General features: G+C 35.2%; 1 protein-coding gene across 11 annotated transcripts in view; it reads left to right on the top strand.

The window, feature by feature from the left end:
- The window catches only part of KIAA1328 (KIAA1328 ortholog), a 391,560-nt gene that overhangs the window by 58,594 nt on the left and 310,705 nt on the right, over nucleotides 1-22,261 (top strand). The window contains exon 1 of one of the 11 annotated variants that reach the window (XM_033412331.2): nucleotides 9,853-17,987. The exons of 9 other annotated variants lie outside the window; for them this stretch is intronic. In XM_033412331.2, coding sequence (XP_033268222.2) covers nucleotides 17,775-17,987 — 213 coding nt within the window. In that variant the 5' untranslated portion in view covers nucleotides 9,853-17,774. Of the gene's footprint in view, nucleotides 1-9,852; nucleotides 17,988-22,261 lie in introns of those variants that run through there. One more of the 11 variants, XM_033412332.2, reaches the window with a different exon arrangement.

The following is a 22,261-nucleotide window of genomic DNA, read 5'->3' as shown; positions in this document are numbered from 1 at the left end:
GATTTGTTCTTACATGAAATAGAGAATTTATTACTAAAACATAAAAATCCTTGGTAGTTTTCAGTCTTTGAACAAAGAAAGCTTATTTCTTGAGAAATTAACTATGTAAATGAATATGCCATTTACAAAATCAAGCAGTATGATGAACCTAGTTGATTTTTGCCTAGCTAAATGAGTATGAATGGAGAGATAAATCTGAAATGTAGAGAGAAATATGTCCAATAGGAATAATTCTAAAAGATGTTAGCATGTAATAGTATAAGACACAGAGGATGCAGCCATTACAAAAGTTGATTAATGTTTGAGCTGATTGTATTTCCAGAACATAGGTGTCAGGTCAGGATGGTATCAAAAGCTTACAGAAGGAAAGTAAAGTTTGATATTTTCTGATTTCACTGTTTTAACTGACAGAGCAAGGGAAGTGACAGAGAAGAAAGCACAATGGGCTTTAGAGTCAAAATTGTTTCAGCACTGCCTAGCTGTCTGACCTTGGGAATGCTACTGAACTTTTCTACGTCTCTTTTTTCATCTATAATATATGGATAGCTAATAATGCCTTTTTTGCAGTCTTGTTGAAATTTGGCAGACTCTTTGCGTTGTGTGTGTAAAGAATCTAGCAGTGTTTCATACTTTGGGACACTGAAAAGAAGATAGCAATTCTCGTTATTACTACTATTAATATGGATGAGGGATGAGTTGACTAGCTTCTCTGTTTCTCACTTCTGTGCCTTTCTTCAGTGGGGTTTTGATGGTTTTCATTAGGTTAAGCAGGTGCTTAGGCTGCTTAGAGGCCCAGTAGGAGAGTGAAATTGATCTGTTCTCTGCTTTATCTTCTATTTCTATGAAAGAGGAAACCTTTCTGCATCATATATACCAGTTAGGGGCTCATTGAGAACAAACCAGGTCTTACTTTCCTCTCCCGTAAACCAGACTGACAGAAATGTTTGGTTTTTTCTCCTTCTGGTCTGTTTCCATTGTCTCTCTGATTGAGACTTAGTAAATTGAAGAGGTTTAGAGGTACTTAGAGCTTAGATTCTCAAGCCCATTGAAGAAAGAATTTTAAAGGAACCAACCTTAACCTTTTTGAGGAATGTTTTAGAATGAGCCAAAGGTCTCAGTATGTCTGTACTGAAATTAGACTAGAGAAAATTCACAAGAATTTTATCTAATTATGTGAAAAGAAATCATTTGTGCAAATAGCAATAATACTTCAGAGGTATTCAAAGCTTTCCATTTAACTATATACATCTCTGCTACATGAGCTGAACTACCACGATCTGATAGACTTTTACCAAGAATAGGAACCATACTGTAGGAAGCTCTATCATAGATCTGGATGCAGTGGTCTTGGGTGGGTAGGCAGGGTGGGAAAAGATAGTAAATAGAAATAAGTTTCATGAGAAAGGAAATGAATTTCAAAAGAAAGCGTACGTCTTCCCTTTCTAATTAATCTTTCTGATCCTTCATAAGAAAAGGCAGGAGATTCTCCAGTCCTGGAAATAGTTTGGGGAGAATTAAAAATCTAAACTTAGTGAAGAAGCCTATAGGCAGAGGAGAGGGTATTGTGGTGTCTGGCAATGTGGTATATGAATATAGCAAAGTATGTTGCCCAACACCTTATCAGCCTTTTGGTTTTGAATAAATATTGGGTTTTTGTTTTTTTATGTTTACAAATTGAATTTTATGGTGGTAGGATATATTCTGTGCACTTGGATAGTCAGTTTATTCTATTCAACAAGTGCTAGACAATATTGTTTTACTAATCTAATAACTATCTCTAGTACTGTAGAAGTTGTGCTTTTGGGGGCCATTTTATTTGCTCTGTGATGCTGTATAACTTAAGCAGGTTTTGGACCATTATTATTGTATATTGTCCTGTAATGTCATTATAAATCATAATAACAGATTAAATAACCCTTTACATTTGTATTACAAAGAAGTAAGCATGCTTAAGGAAAGAACTAGTTATTACTAGTATTATTGTTGCCTAAGCTGTTCTTTTTTTTTAATTAATTTATTTATTTTTGGTTGTGTTGGGTCTTCGTTGCTGCGTGCAGGCTTTCTCTAGTTGTGGTGAGCGGGGGCTACTCTTTGTTGTGGTGCACGGGCTTCTCGTTGTGGTGGCTTCTCTTGTTGCGGAGCACAGGCTCTAGAACGCAGGCTTCAGTAGTTGTGGTGCACAGGCTTAGTTGCTCTGTGGCATGTGGGACCTTCCCAGACCAGGGCTTGAACCCGCGTCCCCTGCATTGGCAGGCGAACTCCCAACCACTGCGCCACCAGGGAAGTCCCTTTAAGCTGTTCTTAAAGATTATGTTGTTCTCTTAAAAATACTTAGATATTAATGCTAACTGAAGGGAGAAATTAATGATAGATGCTTGCAGAAAGTAAAAAAATATATTAAAATTTTATCTATATACAACTTCATTTCAATAAGCCTTTAGGGTTTGAGTTACTCTGTGGTAGTGAGTTATATTTACACTTTACTTTTCTGGAACTCATCCAAGAATAAGAATAAAAAGAAGTACTCCTCACCTGCTCTGGTCTCCTGTATATGGACTTTGCTTATATGAAAATTCCTGAGGCTGTCACATGTATAATAATAAACTCATTATCTGGTATCTAGTTTGTAAGTCCATTGTAGATTAGAAGTAGAAAATTAGAAGTAGGGAAAGGAGCTACAGTGAGAATATTGAAGCTGACAGGAGAGTCAGCTATTAAAACTATTAAAAATGACATAAAAACTGAAAATGCACAGCAGTTTAGAGCTTCTCCCCACCTAGGTATATCTCAAGGCCATCATATATTAAATGATGTACTTAACACTTGTAATGATTGTTCTAAGGCATCAAAATAATGCTAAATTGTTTTTATCCCATTCTCTTTTCTTGGTACTTCTAGTACTTCTGTTAGTAAGACATCTTACATTTGTGTGTTGGTTTTCTATTTACAGAGTACTTTCACTTATACTTTTTAATCTTCACAATAACCTGATTAAGTTAGGTGAGGCAGATACTCATATCCTTATTTTACAGATAAAGATATAGGACTGGAGAGGTAACTGAAACAGCCCATTGCAGAGTTAAGAGTGAAATCTTTTGACACCAACTGTCTTTACACCAAATTATTTCTGCAGCAGTGACTGACACAAATATCAATAAGCCTTACTTTTCTAACCTGCTTTATAGTTAAAGCACAATTTTATCAAAAAATTAGATTTTACAGTGCTTTTTATCCAAAGTTGGTTAAAAAAAATGGGAGGGGGGAGCATTACTTAATAGAGTGTAACCTAATTATCCAGAAATCCAGGTATGTAGAATGTTCCTGAGATTCACTTGTATTTTGGCTTTTCTATTCAGTCACCAAGTCTTTATCATTTTTCCCTTTGAAATGTTATTCTGAACCCATTGTCTTTTTTGTTTTAATTTTTATTGGGGTATAATTGATTTACAATGTTGTGTTAGTTTCAGGTATACAGCAAAGTGAATCTGTTGGACATATTCATATATCCACTCTTTTTTAGCTTCTTTTCCCATATAGGCCATTACAGAATATTGAGTAGAGTTCCCTGTGCTATACAGTAGGTCCTTATTAGTTATGTATTTTATATATAGTAGTGTATTTTATATGTGTCAATCCCAATCTTCCAATTTTACCCTCCCCCTGCTTACTCCCCAGTAACCATAAGTTTATTTTTCACATCTATCACTCTGTTTCTGTTCTGTAGATAAGTTCATTTGTAGCCTTTTTCTTAGATTTCACATGTGATATCATATGATATTTGTCTCTCTCTGTCTGACTTACTTCACTCAGCATGAGAATCTGTAGGTTCATCCATATTGCTGCAAATGGCATTATTTTGTTCTTTTCTTATGGCTGAGTAATATACCATTGTATATATGGATAAAGAAGTTGTGAACCCATTGTCTTTTGCTGTTTTCACTGACACTTCACTGCATTCCTGTGTAGTATCCTTTTGCCCATCTCCATTATCTACAGCCGCCTTTGACTTCATTTCATCACTGTTGCCAGATTAATCCTTCTTGAGGACTATTTTTATCGCATCACTTGTCTTTTTAATAACTTGCTTTGGCTTCTTATGACCTAAAATATCAAATGCGTGTTCTTAATTTTGACGTTCAAGCCCTCCGTTACTGATATCACGTAACACATGTGACCTTCATTTTTATGACTCCCTTGTGTGGTACCTACATACTAGGTAGGAAAAATTCATTAGTTTTTCGTACTTATTACAGTTTATTTCTATTTGTCATTGTTCCTTTCACTAGTTTTCTTTGAGACTTCAGGACATTTTTCTGAAATTTTTTTAACAGTATTTAACTCTTAGAACTCTTCAAGCATTCATACCTATACCAACTGCCCTAACTTGTGCATCTTGTGCTTCCTTGGGCAACTGTAGTGCTCTTTCAGTAGTACTGGGTTTTGAATAAGAAAATTTACGTCAGTCTTGGATCAGTTAATTTATACCTTTGTGACTTTACACAGTCATTGAACGCAAGACCATGTCAATTTCATTTTAGGAGAATAAGCCAGTTTAGTTGTTTTAGACTTGAGTAGTAGAGAAAGTGAAGGCTGTGAAGAAAAGGAGATATTATCTAGCCAAAGGGTATCTATATTTGAAGAAATGTTTTTTGTTTTGTTTTAAGGCTGGAAAAGAATGTTGAGTATATTTGTATGTTGAAACAAATGTTCTAGGAAATGATTAAGATCTGCTTTCCATCTCATAGTACCTTTTCTGATTTTTAGTTTTTCTTCTGTGAAAATGAAACAAGTCTTAAAGAAATCGTGATAAATATATCTAACTGTTAAACTTAGATGTTTTGGAGTATTAAGATATAAGATTGTGCTTTTCAACCACTTTGCCCTCTATTCTGGGCTTAGCAAGGTTCATTTGTTTACGTATGTATGTGTTTGTTATTTTAGTGTTTGCTATGGACTGAATTGTGTCCCTCCAAAATTCGTGTGTTGAACCCCTAACACCTCTCTCCCTCCCCCGATGTAACTATCTGGAGAAGGGTTTTTAGGAGGTGATTAAGGTTAAATGAGGTCATGTGGATGAGTTCCTAATCCAATAGGACTATGGCCTTATAAGAAAAGAAAGAGAGATCTCTCTCTCTCCCTCCCTTCTCTGCATCCCCCACATGTGAGGACACAGTAGCCATCTGAAAGCCAGGAAGAGAGCTCTTACCAGAAACCAAATCCTTTGAGACCTTGATTGGACTTTCCAGCCTCTAGAACCATGAGAAAATAAATTTCTGTTTTAAGCCACCCAGTCTGTGGTATTTTGTCAGCCTGAGCAGATTTAGACAGTATTTAATGTGTACTTAGTTCTTTGGTATTTTTATTCTGTGTATATGTTGAAAAAGCCTTTCAGTGTATCTGTAGAAGGGTAATGTTTCTAAATTTCTAAATAATTAGTGTGGTTTCAGATATCATTCTCTGATAGTTTTCCTTTATTTTTAGTCTCCTGGTTGGGTATTATTGAACTTTGAACACTAATTTTTAAGATATTATTTTGTATTTTTTAATGAGATTTGCTTTTAAGGATTTTTCTGCCTTATTGTTTGAGATCGTTTTAATATCTGTGGTGTACCATTTTATAATAAAACAAATAGCTTTACTTTGCAGGTTTGGTTTTGACAGTGTTTTGATTTCTTTGACTTGCTGAAGGCTCTAGATGTGGAGCCTGAGCACCCCCAGAGAGCAATTTCTGTGTTGCTTTATAGTAAGTGATACTGGAATTCAAATAGATGTGGATTGGGGCTTCTAAAATAGCCCTACCCTAGTAGCTAAAGTATTCACTTTGATGCCCACATGTAAATAAGCTAAGCAGACTGAAATTCAAAAATATTTATTTTCTACATTTCTGTTTAACTAAATTGGTTTTTAGTAATAGTTCTGCACTGGATAAACGGTAGTTAATCTGTTTAGCATAATTTAAAATTACTTTGGGAAGTTTCAACAGTTCTTGCATGAAGAAGTAGGCTTTTGATAAATCAATTCCATAATAATTATTGTTGAGGAGAGTTCATTATTTCATTTAGCCTTTTACATTAACTGATCTTCTTTAAAGGGCTGTTCTGATGTAGTCTCTTCAGCTAAATCCATTTGCCATACCACAGCTTGTGATTGCTTTAGATTTGAAGAATATGATGAATGACTTTATTATTGACCAGTAGCAAATTTGTCTTAAGTGTTCTTAACCTCACTTCACTTCACTTTTGAATAGTTAAATGATTCAGATGGTAATATTCTCACCTCAGTTATAGACTTATACAATAGCATTTCCTTTTTTATTTTTATACTTATGCCCAAGATTTTACATTTCCAACTCTAAATTTTCAGATGTAGTAAATCTGATTATGGTATAGTCATGTAATGACAAAAATTAACTGAATATCTGAAATGGATCTCCCTATAGATAAGATGGTAAGGATTGTCACCTTCTCCCAATTTCATTATCTTTTGTTAATACAGAAATCGCAGGCTGTTCAACTCTTTTCCTGAATGCTCAGGCTGGTGAAAAATGGAGAAAGAACCTTCCTAACAAAAGTCTTACACATTCCTTGAATTTCTAAATAAATATGACCTAGAAAACTTAAATATCTAAAGATGATACTTGTTTATCTTCCAGTTGGTGTTCCAGTTGGTCAGTTTTCCTAATAGTAGTTATAATGTGTGTCTTATTTTTTGGCCATACCTTTAAAAGACCTTAATCTACACAAAGGCTGATAAACACAGGAAAAATGGCAACAGGCAAAGGAGAGAAAAAGAAAGATGAAAGCAATACAAAAGAAGGTTAGAAATCATAGAAATTACCCTAATGAGAAATTTGTACTAGAGAAAGTTTGACAATTGAGAAGAGAGCCTAGGATATGGTGATAGAAGAGAATAGTTATTAGCTGAGTGCAGGGAAAAGTCGCCAGATAGCTACCTCTATCTCACATAATAACCCCAAGGCATCCGTGTGCCAGGCTAAAAGCACAAGGACTAGTTTAACAGTCTAGAGGCAAAGGGAGTGAGAGGAGGTTTTAGTGTGATAGTGTAATCATTTAGAGATATCACAGCCTTTATAAGCATATTCTTCATATAGTATTATACAGTAATTTGAGATGGCAGAGAAGTGCTTTATGCTGCTAAGGCAGCTTTTTTATCTTTATTAAGTAAAAAATCTATATGAACAATTCTTTTGTAAACTTTTAGTTAATTAGCAATTGGGTGTCTCAAATATGGCTTATCTCAATATGTGACATAATAAAAACACTGTAGTATTTTGGAAAGAACACGAAAATCATAAACTTGAAATCTTGACTTCATTTTACCTTTAAACTAGCTATATGACCTTGGATAAACTAACCTCTGCAAGTCTGAATTTTATCGTATTTAACATGTTAATAATATCTGAACTGTTTACCACAAAAGGTGATCAAAATTGTAAAAGTTCTATAAAAATTTGAAGTCTACAAAAATATTTTCTCTCCCTGAAAAAGTTTACAACATACAAATGGATGTGAAGATATATTTGATAAATCATTTGATTTTTATTCTTTATTATATTCCCTCACACATTTAAAATGTTATCATTTCAAGCATGCTGTGAATTTAAATAAGCCTCTTTTTGTACCAAAGCAAATGCTATTATAATTCTTTTTCAAGTTATCATATATTTTATTTTGTTTTTTATTAATGTTGATTTATAACATTATATTTCATCTGTAAAATATTATATTTCTACTTCTGTATACCCTACAATGTGCTCATCACCAAAAATTTATTTTCCATTCATCACCGTACAGTTGATCCCCTTTACCCATTTTGCCCTTCCCCCTACCCCCATGTAACCACTACTCTGTTCTCTGTATCTACATGTCTGTTTTTGTTTGGTTTGGTTTGTTCATTTATTTTATTCTTTGTTTATTAGTTTTTTATGTTCCACATATAAGCAACATCCCATGGTATTTTCCTTTCTCTGTCTGACTTATTTCACTTAGCATAATACCCTCAGGGTCCATCGATGTTATTGCAGATGGCAAGATTTCATCTTTTTTATGGCTGAGTAGTATTACTATATATATATATATATATATCATATCTTCTTTATTCATCTGTTCATGGGTACTTAGGTTGTTTCCATATCTTGGCTATTGTAAATAATGCTGAAATGAACATGGGGGTGCAGATATCTTTTTGGATTAGTGTTTTCATATTCTTTGGATAAATACCCAGGAGTGGACTAGTGAATCATATGGTAGTTCTAGTCTTAATTTTTTTTTGAGGAATCTCCATACTGTCTTCCATAGTATTTACACCAATTTACATTACCACTGACAGTTTATGAAGGTTCCCTTTTCTCCACATCCTCTCCAACACTTGTTATTTGATAGGGATTACATTGAATCTGTAGATTGCTTTAGGTAATGAGGACATTTGACAATGTTAATTCTTCCAAGCTAGGAGCATGGAGTATCTTTCCATTTATATGTGTCTTCTTCAGTTTCTTTCAATAATGTCATATAGTTTTCAGTGTACAAGTCTTTCACTTCTTGGTTAAATTTATTCCTAGGTATTTTATTGTATTTGTTGCAATTATAAATGGGATTGTTTTCTTAATTTCTCTCTCTGCTAGCTCATTATTGGCATATAGAAATGCAATGGATTTATGTTCCATGCTTTTCCTCTTCACCTTTTACGTTTTTGTTGTCTTAAATTATCCCTTTTTATGTTGTGGGTTTGTTACCAAATGGAGATAGCTATAGTTATTCTTTTACTTTCTTTTTTTCCCCTTTAACTTTTATACTATAATAAAGTGTTTAAAATCTATTCTGATAGATGCAGTTTTCCAGTTTTGTCTATTTATCACCTGCTCAAAGTTTTGTATATTTTTTCCATTTTGTTTCTGGTAGAAATGCTCCTGTCAACATCTCTTGTAAGACAGGTCGAGTGTTGATGACCTCCCTCAGCTTTTGTTTGTCTGGGAGAGTCTTTATTTCTCCTTCATATCTGAATGATAATTTTGATGAATAGAGTGTTCTTGGGTGACAGGTTTTATCTTTCAGTATTTTGAGAGTGTCATTTTACTCCCTCCTGGCCTGTAGGGTTTCTGCTAAGAAATCTGCTGATAGCCTAATAGGGGTTTCTTTGTAGGTTATCATCCTTTTTTCCCTGGCTGCCTTGAAAATTCTTTGTTATTGACTTCTGACAATTTTTTTATATTTCTGGTAGAAGGTCTTTTTGCATTGAGGTAATTAAATGTTCTCTTAGCTTCATGGACTTGTATATCCAGTTTCTTTCCCAAGTCTGGGAGGTTCTCAGCTATAATTTCTTTAAATAAACTCTGCTCCCTTCTCCCTTTCTTCTCCTTCTGGGATACCCATTATCCTAATGTTGCCCTTTCTAAAAGAGATGAACAGCTCTCATAGGATTTCCTTATATTCTTTTTTACATCTTATTTCTCTTTCCTTTTCCACTTGTATCATTTCTATATTTCATCTTCCAGCTCACTAACTCTCTTTCATATAGTCTGCTCTATTTCCAGTGCTTTCTAATGCATTCTTAATGTTGTTTATTGTGTTGTTCAGCTTAAGAATTTGATTGATTCTTGTTTAATTCTTTTTTAGAGTTTCAGTCTCTTTGGTAAAGTATTCCACTTGTTAATTAATTGTATTCCTGAGCTCATTAAACTGCCTTTCTGAGTTTTCTAGTATCTTGTTGAGTTTTTTCATGACAACTATTTTGAATTCTCTATCAGTTAGATTGCAATATTCCATGAATTGAAGTTTAGTTTCTGCAGAATTGTCATTTTCTTTTTGTGGTATGGTGTTACCATGGTTCTTCATGTTGCTTGAATTGTTCCTCTGCCTGCTCATTTGAAGTTAAATGATAGGTTAAGAGTTAGTTTCCTTTCTTTTGTTTTCTGGTAGGTGGCACTATCACACAAGTTTTTGGCTTCTCTTACCTGCACTGCCTCTATATTTGAGAGTGGCACTTTCCAACCTCTACCATCTCTGTAAGAGGTGTGGATTCTTGCCTCCATTATTGCTTCTTGTGCCACCTGGGTTGTTGCTGCCTTGCTTCTTCCAGAGCCACTGTCATCCATCAGGATGGTGGGCTCTTTCCTTCTGTCTGGGATCCCCTGAGACACAGGCTACACCGTGGGCTGAGTGGTGCATTGGTGGGGGAACTGGGATTGCACAGGCACCTCCACCGTGTTTGTGTTTGTAAGGTTTGTGGGTTCCACCACTGTGGATGGTGGGGCAGAGGCTGGGGTCATGGGCACCTCAGCATTGGAGAGGTAGGGTCCCAGGCCCCACTGCTGCTGCTGCCCAGGTTACCTGCAGTCATGGTCACTGGTGCCGTTTGGTGGCCGGAGTTGTGTGCACCGCCTTCCCTGCTGCTACTAGGTTCTCTGTAGCTGTGGGCTCTGCTGCCATGGTCAGAGGGCCAGGATTGCAAGCACCATCTCTGCTGTTCCCTTGGTTCTGCCTTCTCTGTGTGTTTCAGCCTACCCACCTTTAGACGTACAGATGTGTGGAATTCTTCGGCATCCTGTTGTGTCAGGCAGAGGCACCTTTGATGAGTTGTGGTTGTATTACTGGTTGTAGATTAAAGTGGGGAGACAAAAGTAGTTTTTCATCCTGCCATGTTTCTGAAATCACTCTGTATTATAAATCTTTCAAAAGTTATCTTTTATTTCAGATGCTGTCTTCTATTTGAAGTTTTTGTTGCTGTTGTTGTTGTTTGCCTTTAGAGTTCTCATTCAGATTTCTGTTGCCCAAAGGGTGTCTAGGTTTCTAGTTTTTGAAGAGACAATATAGTTTTTGAAGCAAAATGTTTTTTGATTATATGAGTGAGCGTGCTTTAAAATTTTTAAAGCTGTTTTAAGGAAGTTTTTTGTTAAGAGAAATCAGGTAGGAATTGCTAAGGAATCTCATGCTGTTCTGACAAGGTGTAGAAGAGATCACAAGGAAAGTAATATAGAAACAAAGCTGAAAAGACTAGGATTAGATGGAACCTACTTAAGGATATTTTGTGAATCTGTGTCAAGATTAAGCTTCCTTGTATATAACAAGAAATGCCAAAGTTAACAGTAATCGAAACAGGATATATGTTTATTTAGTTTTCATGTAAAAGACATCTGAGTTTTGGCAATTTGAGGTAGATATGATGACTCTAGATTTTTGGGGAGCCACAACTTTTTTTATCTTGGCATTCTAAGCTTCAGCCATCGTGTGCACATTCTAATCAGCAGGAAGGAGTCTGTTAATTTTGAAAAGTTTGTTCTCAATTTAGTTTTAATTTTAATTTTCAGTGTTGGATTTGGAAATATAGTCAATTTCTATATATTGATTTTATATCTTCTGACCTTGCTAAATTCTCACTTGTTAATTGTAATAGTTGTTTTACAGGTTTCTTCGGGTTTTATAGTCAACCAATTATGTCATCTGCAAATGAAAGCAATTAGTTCTTTTTGTCTACTCTGTCTGCCTTTTATTTCTTTTTCTTGCCTTATTGCAGTACCTCCAGTTAGGTACTGAACAGAAACGATGAGTGAGAACATCCTTGTCTTGTTCCACATGTTAGTGGGAAATACATATTTCATCCTTAAGATTGATTTAGCTGTATGGTATTTTGATGGGTGCCATTTATCATACTGAGGAATTTCTATTTTATATCTAGTTTTCTAAAAGTTTTTTTTTTCATTCTTAAGTTGTCAATGAACATTGATTATTCATAGTACTTGACATTTGATTACATATTTATTTATTCTCTATTTCCCTCATGGGACATCATTTCTGTCTTGTGCACTACTGTACATTGAGAGTCTAGCATAGTACCTGCTACTCTGTATGTATTCAAAAAATATTTGTTACATGAACGAATTTTAAACATACATGAGTTGCTTGATCAGACTCTGAAGAGAGAACTTGTACTTTACTGCTGGAACTGAATGATCATAGCACTTTATCGCCACATGGTGATATATATATAAATTGTAGTAAAAGCTTCTTGGGAGGTGAATAAACTTATGAGAACTAAAACTGCAAATGCTTGGGCTGATGTGCCGGTTATAATTTCAAATAAACATATACTCATTATATATGACAAGACTGTGTCTGAGATTTAGCAAATATTTTTCACATTTGGTAGGTGCTGAAGTGTTTTCTCTTTTCCTGGATGCTAGAAAAGGCTGAAGGATCAGCTTAATTACACATGTTAAAGAAACAGAATAAATTGTGAAAGTTGACGCAAGTAGAGTGAGGGCAAAGGCATTTCTATATTTGCATTCCTGCTCTGTCAGCATTTCCTTGCTATTAGGTGTTAGCCAAATTTGAATTTTAAACAACAGGGATTTTCCAGCTTCTTAATTTCTTGCACTAAATATTTACTATATTTCAAGAAAGTCCATCTTACGGCCAAGAAGGAAACTTTAGGTTTGTTCTTAAATATCCAATCCAACTAATTCTGTAGAATTAGTTCTATGGAATTCACTGAGACATAAATGTAGAACTGAGTGGGATTTATCTGTTTTATCAGGCAGCATCTTCGAATGAAACTGTCTATCCTCTATACTGGTATGATTACCAATGTGTATTTTCACTTCTTAGCCTCCATAAAAAATAAAGAACCATGTGCCACATATATGTTAATAAATTTTTTTAAGTGCAGTTCAAATATTAAAACTTTCTTATTTATGTTAAATGGTCAATCTTGTAAAATATTGATATTTTTACATGAAGGTTAGCCCTTCTTATGATCAAAATACCCGAGGGCAATAGTATTGGGAGTACTGTTTTAGTAATAAAGATTATAGTATGGATAAGTTCCCTACAAGGCCCCATGATGGTAATACCCCTAGATTTTGTCATTAAAGAAAACTGCTGAGAGGCGATAATTTTTTTTTTGTATGTGTCCCATTTTCATTAATGCATGGTAATTGATGGAGCTGCAGTGACTTGTAGCAGTAATGAGTTCTAAACATAATAATGCACTCTTTTCTAATAAGTGAGCACTGCTGGGTTTTAAAAGCATACTAAATCAGTTGCTTTAGTATGAATTTATTAGTTTTTTTCAGCATTAGCTTTAATAGTAGTTATTTACATAAGCGTACATCCCATTAACTGCCATCAGGGCTGGAAAACATGCTGAACTGTTCATATTTTCATATAATTATTGAACATAATGGTTTCATTTGCATTTCTAAACAGTGATGTTTCTGTCAGCCTTGGAAATAGTGTCTTTACGCAGTCCCTATTTCACATCCACTTATTTGACATCGTTAAATTTTATGCTAATGTGCTTCCCTAGAATATCATCAGTAGGACAGATGCTTGTGCTTTAATATACAAATCAGGGATGCTTTTCCATCCCCCCAATGGCAAAGGAAATTTTTTAAATCTGCACTTTTAGATATAGAGTCTGTCTCCATATAAATAGGTTTATGAAATAAAACTTTTATAATCTGGTTTTCTCTTCAAAATACTTCATTATGAATAGCTATTTACCTAAGGTTAGTTTTGTTGTCTTGAATGAGGCGATATGAGTCTTAGTAAAGATCTTGTTGCTTATGAATATTTAGAATTCTGCTTCTGAAATGTTGATCTTGAGATGCACGCTTTTCAGTGCCTTTGCATATATCAGGCCACAGCGTTAGTTTTGAAAGTATTCCCTGTATTTTTGTTCCTTTAGTTTCAGAACCTAGATTGTAATAGCTCATGGTGGAAGCTGTTATGTTAATACTCTTGGGCATCTAAGCTTTTTGTATGCACTTAGAAAATGCTCAATGTAAAAAAGTCACTTGGTGGGGGAGGGGTGCAGGATGGGATGCCATGAGCATGTCAGTGAGGTAGCAGAACTAATATGAAAGGACAGATTTTCTGAAAAAACTCAGTGCCTTTTGGACATCTATGTGTACTATCAGCTTTTATTTCTCCAACGTTGTGGATGCTTTTGTGAATGCTGTCAATTGAACAGCTGGTTGGAAAAGTTTAAACAGAAGCAACCAATTAAAGAATTGTTTTGGGAGTTAATTCAGGTCTTTTTGGGGATTACCACTTTTTTTTTTTTTCCCAGCCCTTTCTTTTCTTGTGTTCTTACAGCTCAAGGTGGCATTTTATTGTTGACTCTTAGTGGACCTGCAGTGCCAGAGCTGACTCTGCAAAGTTCAAAATGCAAGGTTGGCATTCTGGCAAGATAGGCTAAAGAAAAATCTTCAAGAGCTCTTGCCCCAAATTACTTGCTAAAAATATTTTAGAACTGATAGAGCATAAAACTGATGTAGCATAAAAGGATTATTTGCATAGAAATGTTATTTGGCTTAAACAGGTCAGGAGGCAACTGAAATTTGGGGAAATTTCCAGGGAAGAAGGATGATAAGGGCTGTGAAGAAACTACTATGGAGGTGGAGTTTCATAGCTATTCAGTTTTACCCCAACTTTTTAATGAATTTTCTCTGAGATAGTACTTCTCACAACAATGGGATCCTCTGAACTATGGTATTGAAAACATTGGTCATGCCCTTCTGCCTAGGGAAAATGTAGCCTTCATAGTTGCCAGGTAGACATTGTATGTGAAAAATTTTAGAAAGTTCTTAAAATCTAGCCTTATTATAAGCAAGGCGATATTTTCAGTTATTTATAAAACTATTTGTGATTGCATTCTTTATCAACAAAACTCTTTTTGGTGGGGTGCAGTTTTTCACAAAACTAAAGAAATACATTCCCTGTCACCAAAAAATACCATTTATCTTTTTCCTCCCTGTGCACATTTCTCTCTTTTCTGGAAAGAGATTTAATGATGAAATGAAAATTTCATCCGCCTATTCAGTTTTAAAGTGTCATGATAGTTAATTTTGACAACTTGCCCCTGAATGTCTCTGTTGCTGTAGAACGTTACTACCTTCAAGGTGGCAAAGGAGGTGTGTTTTAAGTGCTATGTGACTGGTTTCCAAGCCCTGACTTGAGAGGATAAAAGAATTCTAAATTTTGTTTTACGACAGTCTCTTTGTAGGTTTCTTATAAAGTTAAAAATTTGAGACCAAGTCAGGTATTTTCCATAATGTGCCAGCCAGTAGGAGGACATTACCTGTTTGGTTATACTTATTTTCTCTTTTATGGCTGGGGGAACACAATTACCACCACCCTTATAGAGAGGTGCAAGTGCTTTGAAATAAACATCAAGCACTGTGAGATGCCTGAGTGCCACATGTTGTGCAAAACTGCAGGGACTCTTTGGCATCCACTGTGTTACACCTGTTTAAGGAAACTTTAATTTAGGGTATTTGATTTTTCAGTTCATATATTTTATTTATTTTGTCATTTCTGGGTATGACAGTAATTACTCTTAAAATTGTCTAGCCTGAGATATTTACAAATATATATCTGTTAATCGTTCCTCAGCTATATGATTAGTGCTAGTATTTGAGGACATGGGGGAGCTTTGGAATACTTGAAAATTAATGCCTTACTTAATTAAAAACTTTTAACCTGTTTTTCCTGATTTCAAAAACAATACATGTACGTTATGGGATATTTTGGAATAATGCAGAATATTGCTTTATTGAAATCATCAGTGTGGTGTATTCACGTTTTCCTAGTTCATCATTTAATCATCACTTGAGTAGCTACTTGTATATAGGTTTATATAACTTGACATTACAATGAAAGAATTTTTTAGCTCTCTTACCTTTAATTTTGTATGAATTAATTATATTATTTAAGGTAAAATATTAAACATCTGTTTTAAGCACAACAGAAAAGCCAGCCAAAATATGTTTAATGGTATATATTTACAGTAATACTTGCCAGTTCAATTGTATAATGGTATTTGTGAAAGTTCTCTGCTCAGTTTTGTGGTTATGCTTAGGTCTTTCAAGTGAGGAGGGTGGGGGAGGACCCAAAAGAAAGAGAAATCTGAAATTGATGTGATTTTAAGGGAAATGTTGGGAAAAAAAAATTTCCATAGAGCTCATATATTGCACAGAACACCTGTGCTTTACTAAGCCAGGTGGTTAGATGGCTCTGTGATGTGTGTAAATAACTCTTTAAACTTCAGGTTCCTTCTCTGAAAAGTGAGGATCATAATAGTATTTATTTCGAGGAGTTGTTTTGAAGGTTAAATGAAATAATTCATATGACTAACCACATTAGAATCACTCAGAAAACTTCCTAGCAGCAGGCAATGCTAAAGTGGTCCTGGCTTGCTTTATTCACTTTCCTCTCATCTTCTAGTCCCTTGCAACTCCAAGCATCCTCCATGGACTTGTAATGTCAGCATCCCCAGCAATACCTGGAAGCGTGTTAGAAATGCAGAATCTGGGACTTCCCTGGTGGTCCAGTGGTTAAGATTTTGCCTTCCAGTGCAGGGGATGCAGGTTTGATCCCTGGTTGGGGAGCTAAGATCCCACATGCCTCGGAGCCAAAAAGCCAAAACATAAAACAGAAGCAATATTGTAACAAATTCTGTGAAGACTTTAAAAATGGCCCACATCAAAAAAAAAAAAATCTTAAAAAAAAGAAAGCAGAGTCTTAGACCTCATGCCAGATTTTATTTTTTCAGAATCTGCATTTTAACAAGACCCCTGTATAGTAGTATTTGTACTAATTTCTTTCAATAAGGAATGTTTAGTGTAAGAGATATGAGCAGTGGATAAATAAAAGCTTTTGCTCTCTTTTCTCAGTTCTCACTTTCCAATTAATATCTTTGGATAATGAAGGGATGTGTATATAAGAAGAGTGTATTGTATTAACTTGTATTCTGCTGCTGTTAGGTGGGTTATTCTACAAGTGTCAGATGTGTGCTGTAAAGCTTCTCTATGCCTATTGATTTTTCATCTACTTGTTTTATCAATTACTGTGAAAGAGGAATTGAAATCTCTGAGTATAATTGTAGATTTATCTATTTCTCCTTGAAGTTCTTTCAGTTTTTGCTTCATGTATTTGGAAGATCTGCTTTTAGTTGCACAGAAGTTAGAGATTATCTCTTCCTGATGAATTGACCTCATTATCATTATGAAATGACCTTCTTTATTCCTGGTAATATTCTTTGCTCTGAAATCTACATTGACTAATATTTCTTGAGCTACTCCAGCTTCTTTTGATTAGTGTTATCATGGTATATATTTTGTATCCGTTATGTTTTAACCTAATTGTGTCTTTATATTTAAAGCAAATTTCTTGTAGCCAGGACATAGGTGAGTCTTGCTTTTTAATCCAATCTGACATCTATACCTTTTAATTAGGGTACTTAGACCACTTACATTTTATGATTCTTGATATGTTGGTTTTGAGTTTATCATTTTGCAATTTGTCTTATTTGATCTTTGTTCCTCTTTTCCTTTTTTTTCTGCCTTTGGATTAATTGAATATTAAAAATTTTTATCTCCTTTGTTGGCTTATTAGTTATCACTTTGTTCTTTTTGGTATTGGTTGCTCTAAGGTGTATATATTCACCTAACTATTAACAGTCAACCTTCCAATGATGGATTATACCATTTTAACTACCTTACAATAGTGTAATACCATTTCTCACTCCCTGATCTTTGTACAGTTGTCAAGATACATTTTCATTTTATACCCATACCTTATTTTTTGTGTTAGAAATCAGTTATCTTTAAGGAGGTTTAAATAATAAGACAACATATATTTACCCTTATAACTACTGCCAGTGCTCTTCATGTAGTCCATATTTCTGTTACGACTTCCTTCTGCCTGACAGACTTCCATTAACAATTAGTGTTGGTATGAATTCTTTGTTTTTGAATGTATGAAAAAGTCTTTGTTTTTCCTTCATTTTTTAAGTTTTTTCCCTTAAGTTCGTTAAAAATGTTGCTCCGCTATCATTACACAGTCATTTCTACCAATGAGCCGTGGTTGCCCTTTGTCTTACTGACCACCTTCCTTTTTGCCTCTAAGCACAGCTCATTCACTGACTCCCATATCTGCAAATTATTGAATAACATCTCATCATTGCTGGTAAGTACTTATTGATGTTTTTGCAGGGCCTAATACTTTATTACTTTTTATCACTTAATAGTACTACATCATATGGATGTACCACAGTTAGTTAATCTACTCATTTATTAAAGGATATCTAGGTTGCTTCTGTTTTTTAGTGATTATGAATAAAGCTATTATAAACATTTACAGACAAGTTTTGTGTGGACAAAAGTTTTCAAAACAATTAGGTAAATATCTAGGAAAATGATTGCTGGATTGAATGGCAAAAATATGTTTAGATTTGTAAGATACTGCCAAATTCTCTCCCAAAATGACTGCAACATTTTACATTACTACCAGCAGTGAATTAGAGTTACTCTTGCTCTGCATTCTCACCAACTACTGTTATTTTCAGTGTTTTTGGACTTTAGCCATTCTAATAGGTATGCAGTGGTAGCTCATTGCCTTTCCTTAATGACATTAGATTTTTTTTTTTTTTTGCGGTACGCGGGCCTCTCACCGTTGCGGCCTCTTCCGCTGCGGAACACAGGCTCCGGACGCGCAGGCTCAGCGGCCATGGCTCACGGGCCCAGCTGCTCCGCGGCATGTGGGATCTTCCCAGACCGGGGCACGAACCCGTGTCCCCTGCATCGGCAGGCGGACTCTCAACCACTGCGCCACCAGGGAAGCCTGACATTAGATTTTAATCATGTCTTGATATGCTAATTTGTCACCTATGTTCTTTGGTGAGGTGTCTGATAATATCTGTGGCCTATTTTTTTTTTTAACATCTTTATTGGGGTATAATTGCTTTACAATGGTGTGTTAGTTTCTGCTGTATAACAAAGTGAATCAGCTATATGTATACATATATCCCCATATCCCCTACCTCTTGGATCTCCCTGCCGCCCTCCCTATCCCACCCCTCTAGGTGGTCACAAAGCACTGAGCCGATCTCCCTGTGCAATGCAGCTACTTCCCACTAGCTGTCTATCTGACATTTGATAGTGTGTGTATGTCAATCCTACTCTCTAACTTTGTCCCAGCTTCCCTTACTCGTCCCCGTGTCCTCAAGTCCAGTCTCTACGTCTGCATCTTTATTCCCGTCCTGCCCCTAGGTTCATCAGAACCATTTTCTTTTTTTTTTTAGATTCCATAATATGTGTAAGCATATGGTATTTGTTTTTCTCTTTCTGACTTACTTCACTCTGTATGACAGACTCTAGGTCCATCCACCTCACTACAAATAACTCCATTTTGTTGCCTTTTATGGCTGAGCAATATTTCATTGTATATGTGTGCTACATCTTCTTTATCCATTCATCTGTCGATGGACACTTAGGTTGCTTCCATGCCCTGGCTATTGTAAATAGTGCTGCAGTGAACATTGTGGTACATGACTCTTTTTGAATTATGGTTTCTCAGGGTATATGCCCAGTAGTGGAATTGCTGGATCATATGGTAGTTCTACTTTTATTATTTTATGGGACCTCCATACTGTTCTCCATAGTGGCTGTATCAATTTACATTCCCACCAACAGTGCAAGAGGGTTCCCTTTTCTCCACACCCTCTCCAGCATTTATTGTTTGTAGATGTTTTGTTGATGGCCATTCTGACCATTGTGAGGTGATACCTCATTGTAGTTTTGATTTGCATTTCTCTAATGATTAGTGATGTTGAACATCCTTTCATGTGTTTGTTGGCCATCTGTATATCTTCTTCGAAGAAATGTCTATTTAGATCTTCTGCCCATTTTTGGATTAGGCTGTTTGCTTTTTGATACTGAGCTGCATGAGCTGCTTGTATACTTTGGAGATTAATCTTTTGTCAGTTGCTTCATTTGCAAATATTTTCTCCCGTTCTGAGGGTTGTCTTTTCGTCTTGTTATGGTTTCCTTTGCTGTGCAAAAGCTTTTAAATTTCATTACGTCCCATTTGTTTATTTTTGTCTTTATTTCCATTTCTCTAGGAGGTGGGTCAAAAAGGATCTTGCTGTGATTTATGTGATAGAGTGTTCTGCCTTTCTTTTCCTCTAAGAGTTTGATGGTGTCTGGCCTTACATTTAGGTCTTTAATCCATTTTGAGTTTATTTTTGTGTATGGTGTTAGGAAGTGTTCTAATTTCATTCTTTTACATGTAGCTGTCCAGTTTTCCCAGCACTACTTATTGAAGAGACCGTCTTTTCTCCATTGTATATTCTTGCCTCCTTTATCAAAGATAAGGTGTCCATATGTGCGTGGGTTTATCTCTGGGCTTTCTATCCTGTTCCATTGATCTATATTTCCGTTTCTGCACCACTACCATGCTGTCTTGATTACTGTAGCTTTGTAGTATAGTATGAAGTCAGGGAGCCTGATTCCTCCAGCTCCGTTTTTCTTTCTCAAGATTGCTTTGGCTATTTGGGGTCCTTTGTGTTTCCATGCAAATTGTGAAATTTTTTGTTCTAGTTCTATGAAAAATGCCATTGGTAGTTTGATAGGGATTGCATTGAATCTGCAGATTGCTTTGTGTAGTATAGTCATTTTCACAATGTTGATTCTTTCAATCCAAGAATATGGTATATCTCTCCATCTGTTTGTATCATCTTTAATTTCTTTCATCAGTGTCGTACAGTTTTCTGCATACAGGTCTTTTGTCTCCTTAGGTAGGTTTATTCCTAGGTATTTTATTCTTTTTGTTGCAATGGTAAATGGGAGTGTTTCCTTAATTTCTCTTTCCAATATTTCATCATTAATGTATAGAAATGCAACAGTTTTCTGTGCATAAATTTTGTATCCTGCTACTTTACCAACTTCATTGATTAGGTCTAGTAGTTTTCTGGTAGCGTCTTTAGGATTCTCTATGTATAGTATCATGTCATCTGCAAATAATGACAGCTTTACTTCTTCTTTTCCAATTTGGATTCCTTTTATTTCTTTTTTTTTCTCTGATTGCTGTGGCTAAAACTTTTAAAATTATGTTGAATAATAGTGGTGAGAGTGGGCATCCTTGTCTTGTTCCTGATTTTAGAGAAAATGGTTTCAGTTTTTCACCGTTGAGAGCAATGTTGGCTGTAGGTTTGTCATATATGGCCTTTATCATGTTGAAATAGGTTCCCTCTATGCCTACTTTCTGGACAGTTTTTATCATAAATGGGTGTTGAATTTTGTCAAAAGATTTTCCTGCATCTATTGAAATTATCATATGGTTATTATCCTTCAATACATACAGTTAATACAGTTTATCACATTGATTGATTTGCTTATATTGAAGAATCGTTGCATTCCTGGGATAAAGCCCACTTGATCATGGTGTATGATCCTTTTAATGTGCTGTTGGATTCTGTTTGCTAGTATTTTGTTGAGGATTTTTGCATCTATGTTTATCAGCGATATTGGTCTGTAGTTTTCTTTTTTGTAACATCTTTGTCTGGTTTTGGTATCAGGGTGATAGTGGCCTCGCAGAATGAGTTTGGGAGTGTTCCTCCCTCTGCTATATTTTGGAAGAGTTGAGGAGGATAGGTGTTACGTCTTCTCTAAATGTTCAATAGAATTCACCTGTGAGGCAATCTGGTCCTGGGCTTTTGTTTGTTGGAATATTTTTAATCACAGTTTCAATTTCAGTGCTTGTTATTGGTCTATTTATATTTTCTATTTCTTCCTGGTTCAGTCTCAAAAGGTTGTGCTTTTCTAGGAATTTGTCCATTTCTTCCAGGTTGTCCATTTTATTGGCCTGTGCTTGCTTGTAATAATCTCTCATGATCCTTTGTATTTCTGCAGTGTCAGTTGTTACTTCTCCTTTTTCATTTCTATTTGAGTCTTCTCCCTTTTCTTCTTGATGATGTTGGCTAAACGTTTATCAATTTTGTTTATTTTCTGAAAGAACCAACTTTTAGTTTTATTGATCTTTGCTGTTGTTTCCTTTATTTCTTTTTCATTTATTTCTGATCTGATCTTTATGATTACTTTCCTTCTGCTAACTTTGGGGATTTTTGTTCTTCTTTCTCTAATTGCTTTAGGTTTAAGGTTAGGTTCTTTATTTGAGATTTTTCTTGTTTCTTGAGGTAGGATTGTATTGCTATAGACTTTCCTCTTAGAACTGATTTTGCTGCATCCCATAGGTTTTCGGTCGTCGTGTTTTCATTGTCATTTGTTTCTAGGTATTTTTTGATTTCCTCTTTGATTTCTTCAGTGGTCTCTTGGTTATTTAATAGTGTATGTTTAGCCCCTGTGTGTTTGTATTTTTACTGTATTTTTCTTGTAATTGATATCTAGTCTCATAGTGTTGTGGTCAGAAAAGATACTTGGTACGATTTCAGTTTTCTTAAATTT

This window comes from Orcinus orca, chromosome 15, assembly GCF_937001465.1.
Source record: "Orcinus orca chromosome 15, mOrcOrc1.1, whole genome shotgun sequence".
NCBI classification, from domain to species: Eukaryota; Metazoa; Chordata; class Mammalia; order Artiodactyla; family Delphinidae; genus Orcinus; species Orcinus orca.
This window is presented reverse-complemented; position numbering and strand designations above follow the sequence as displayed.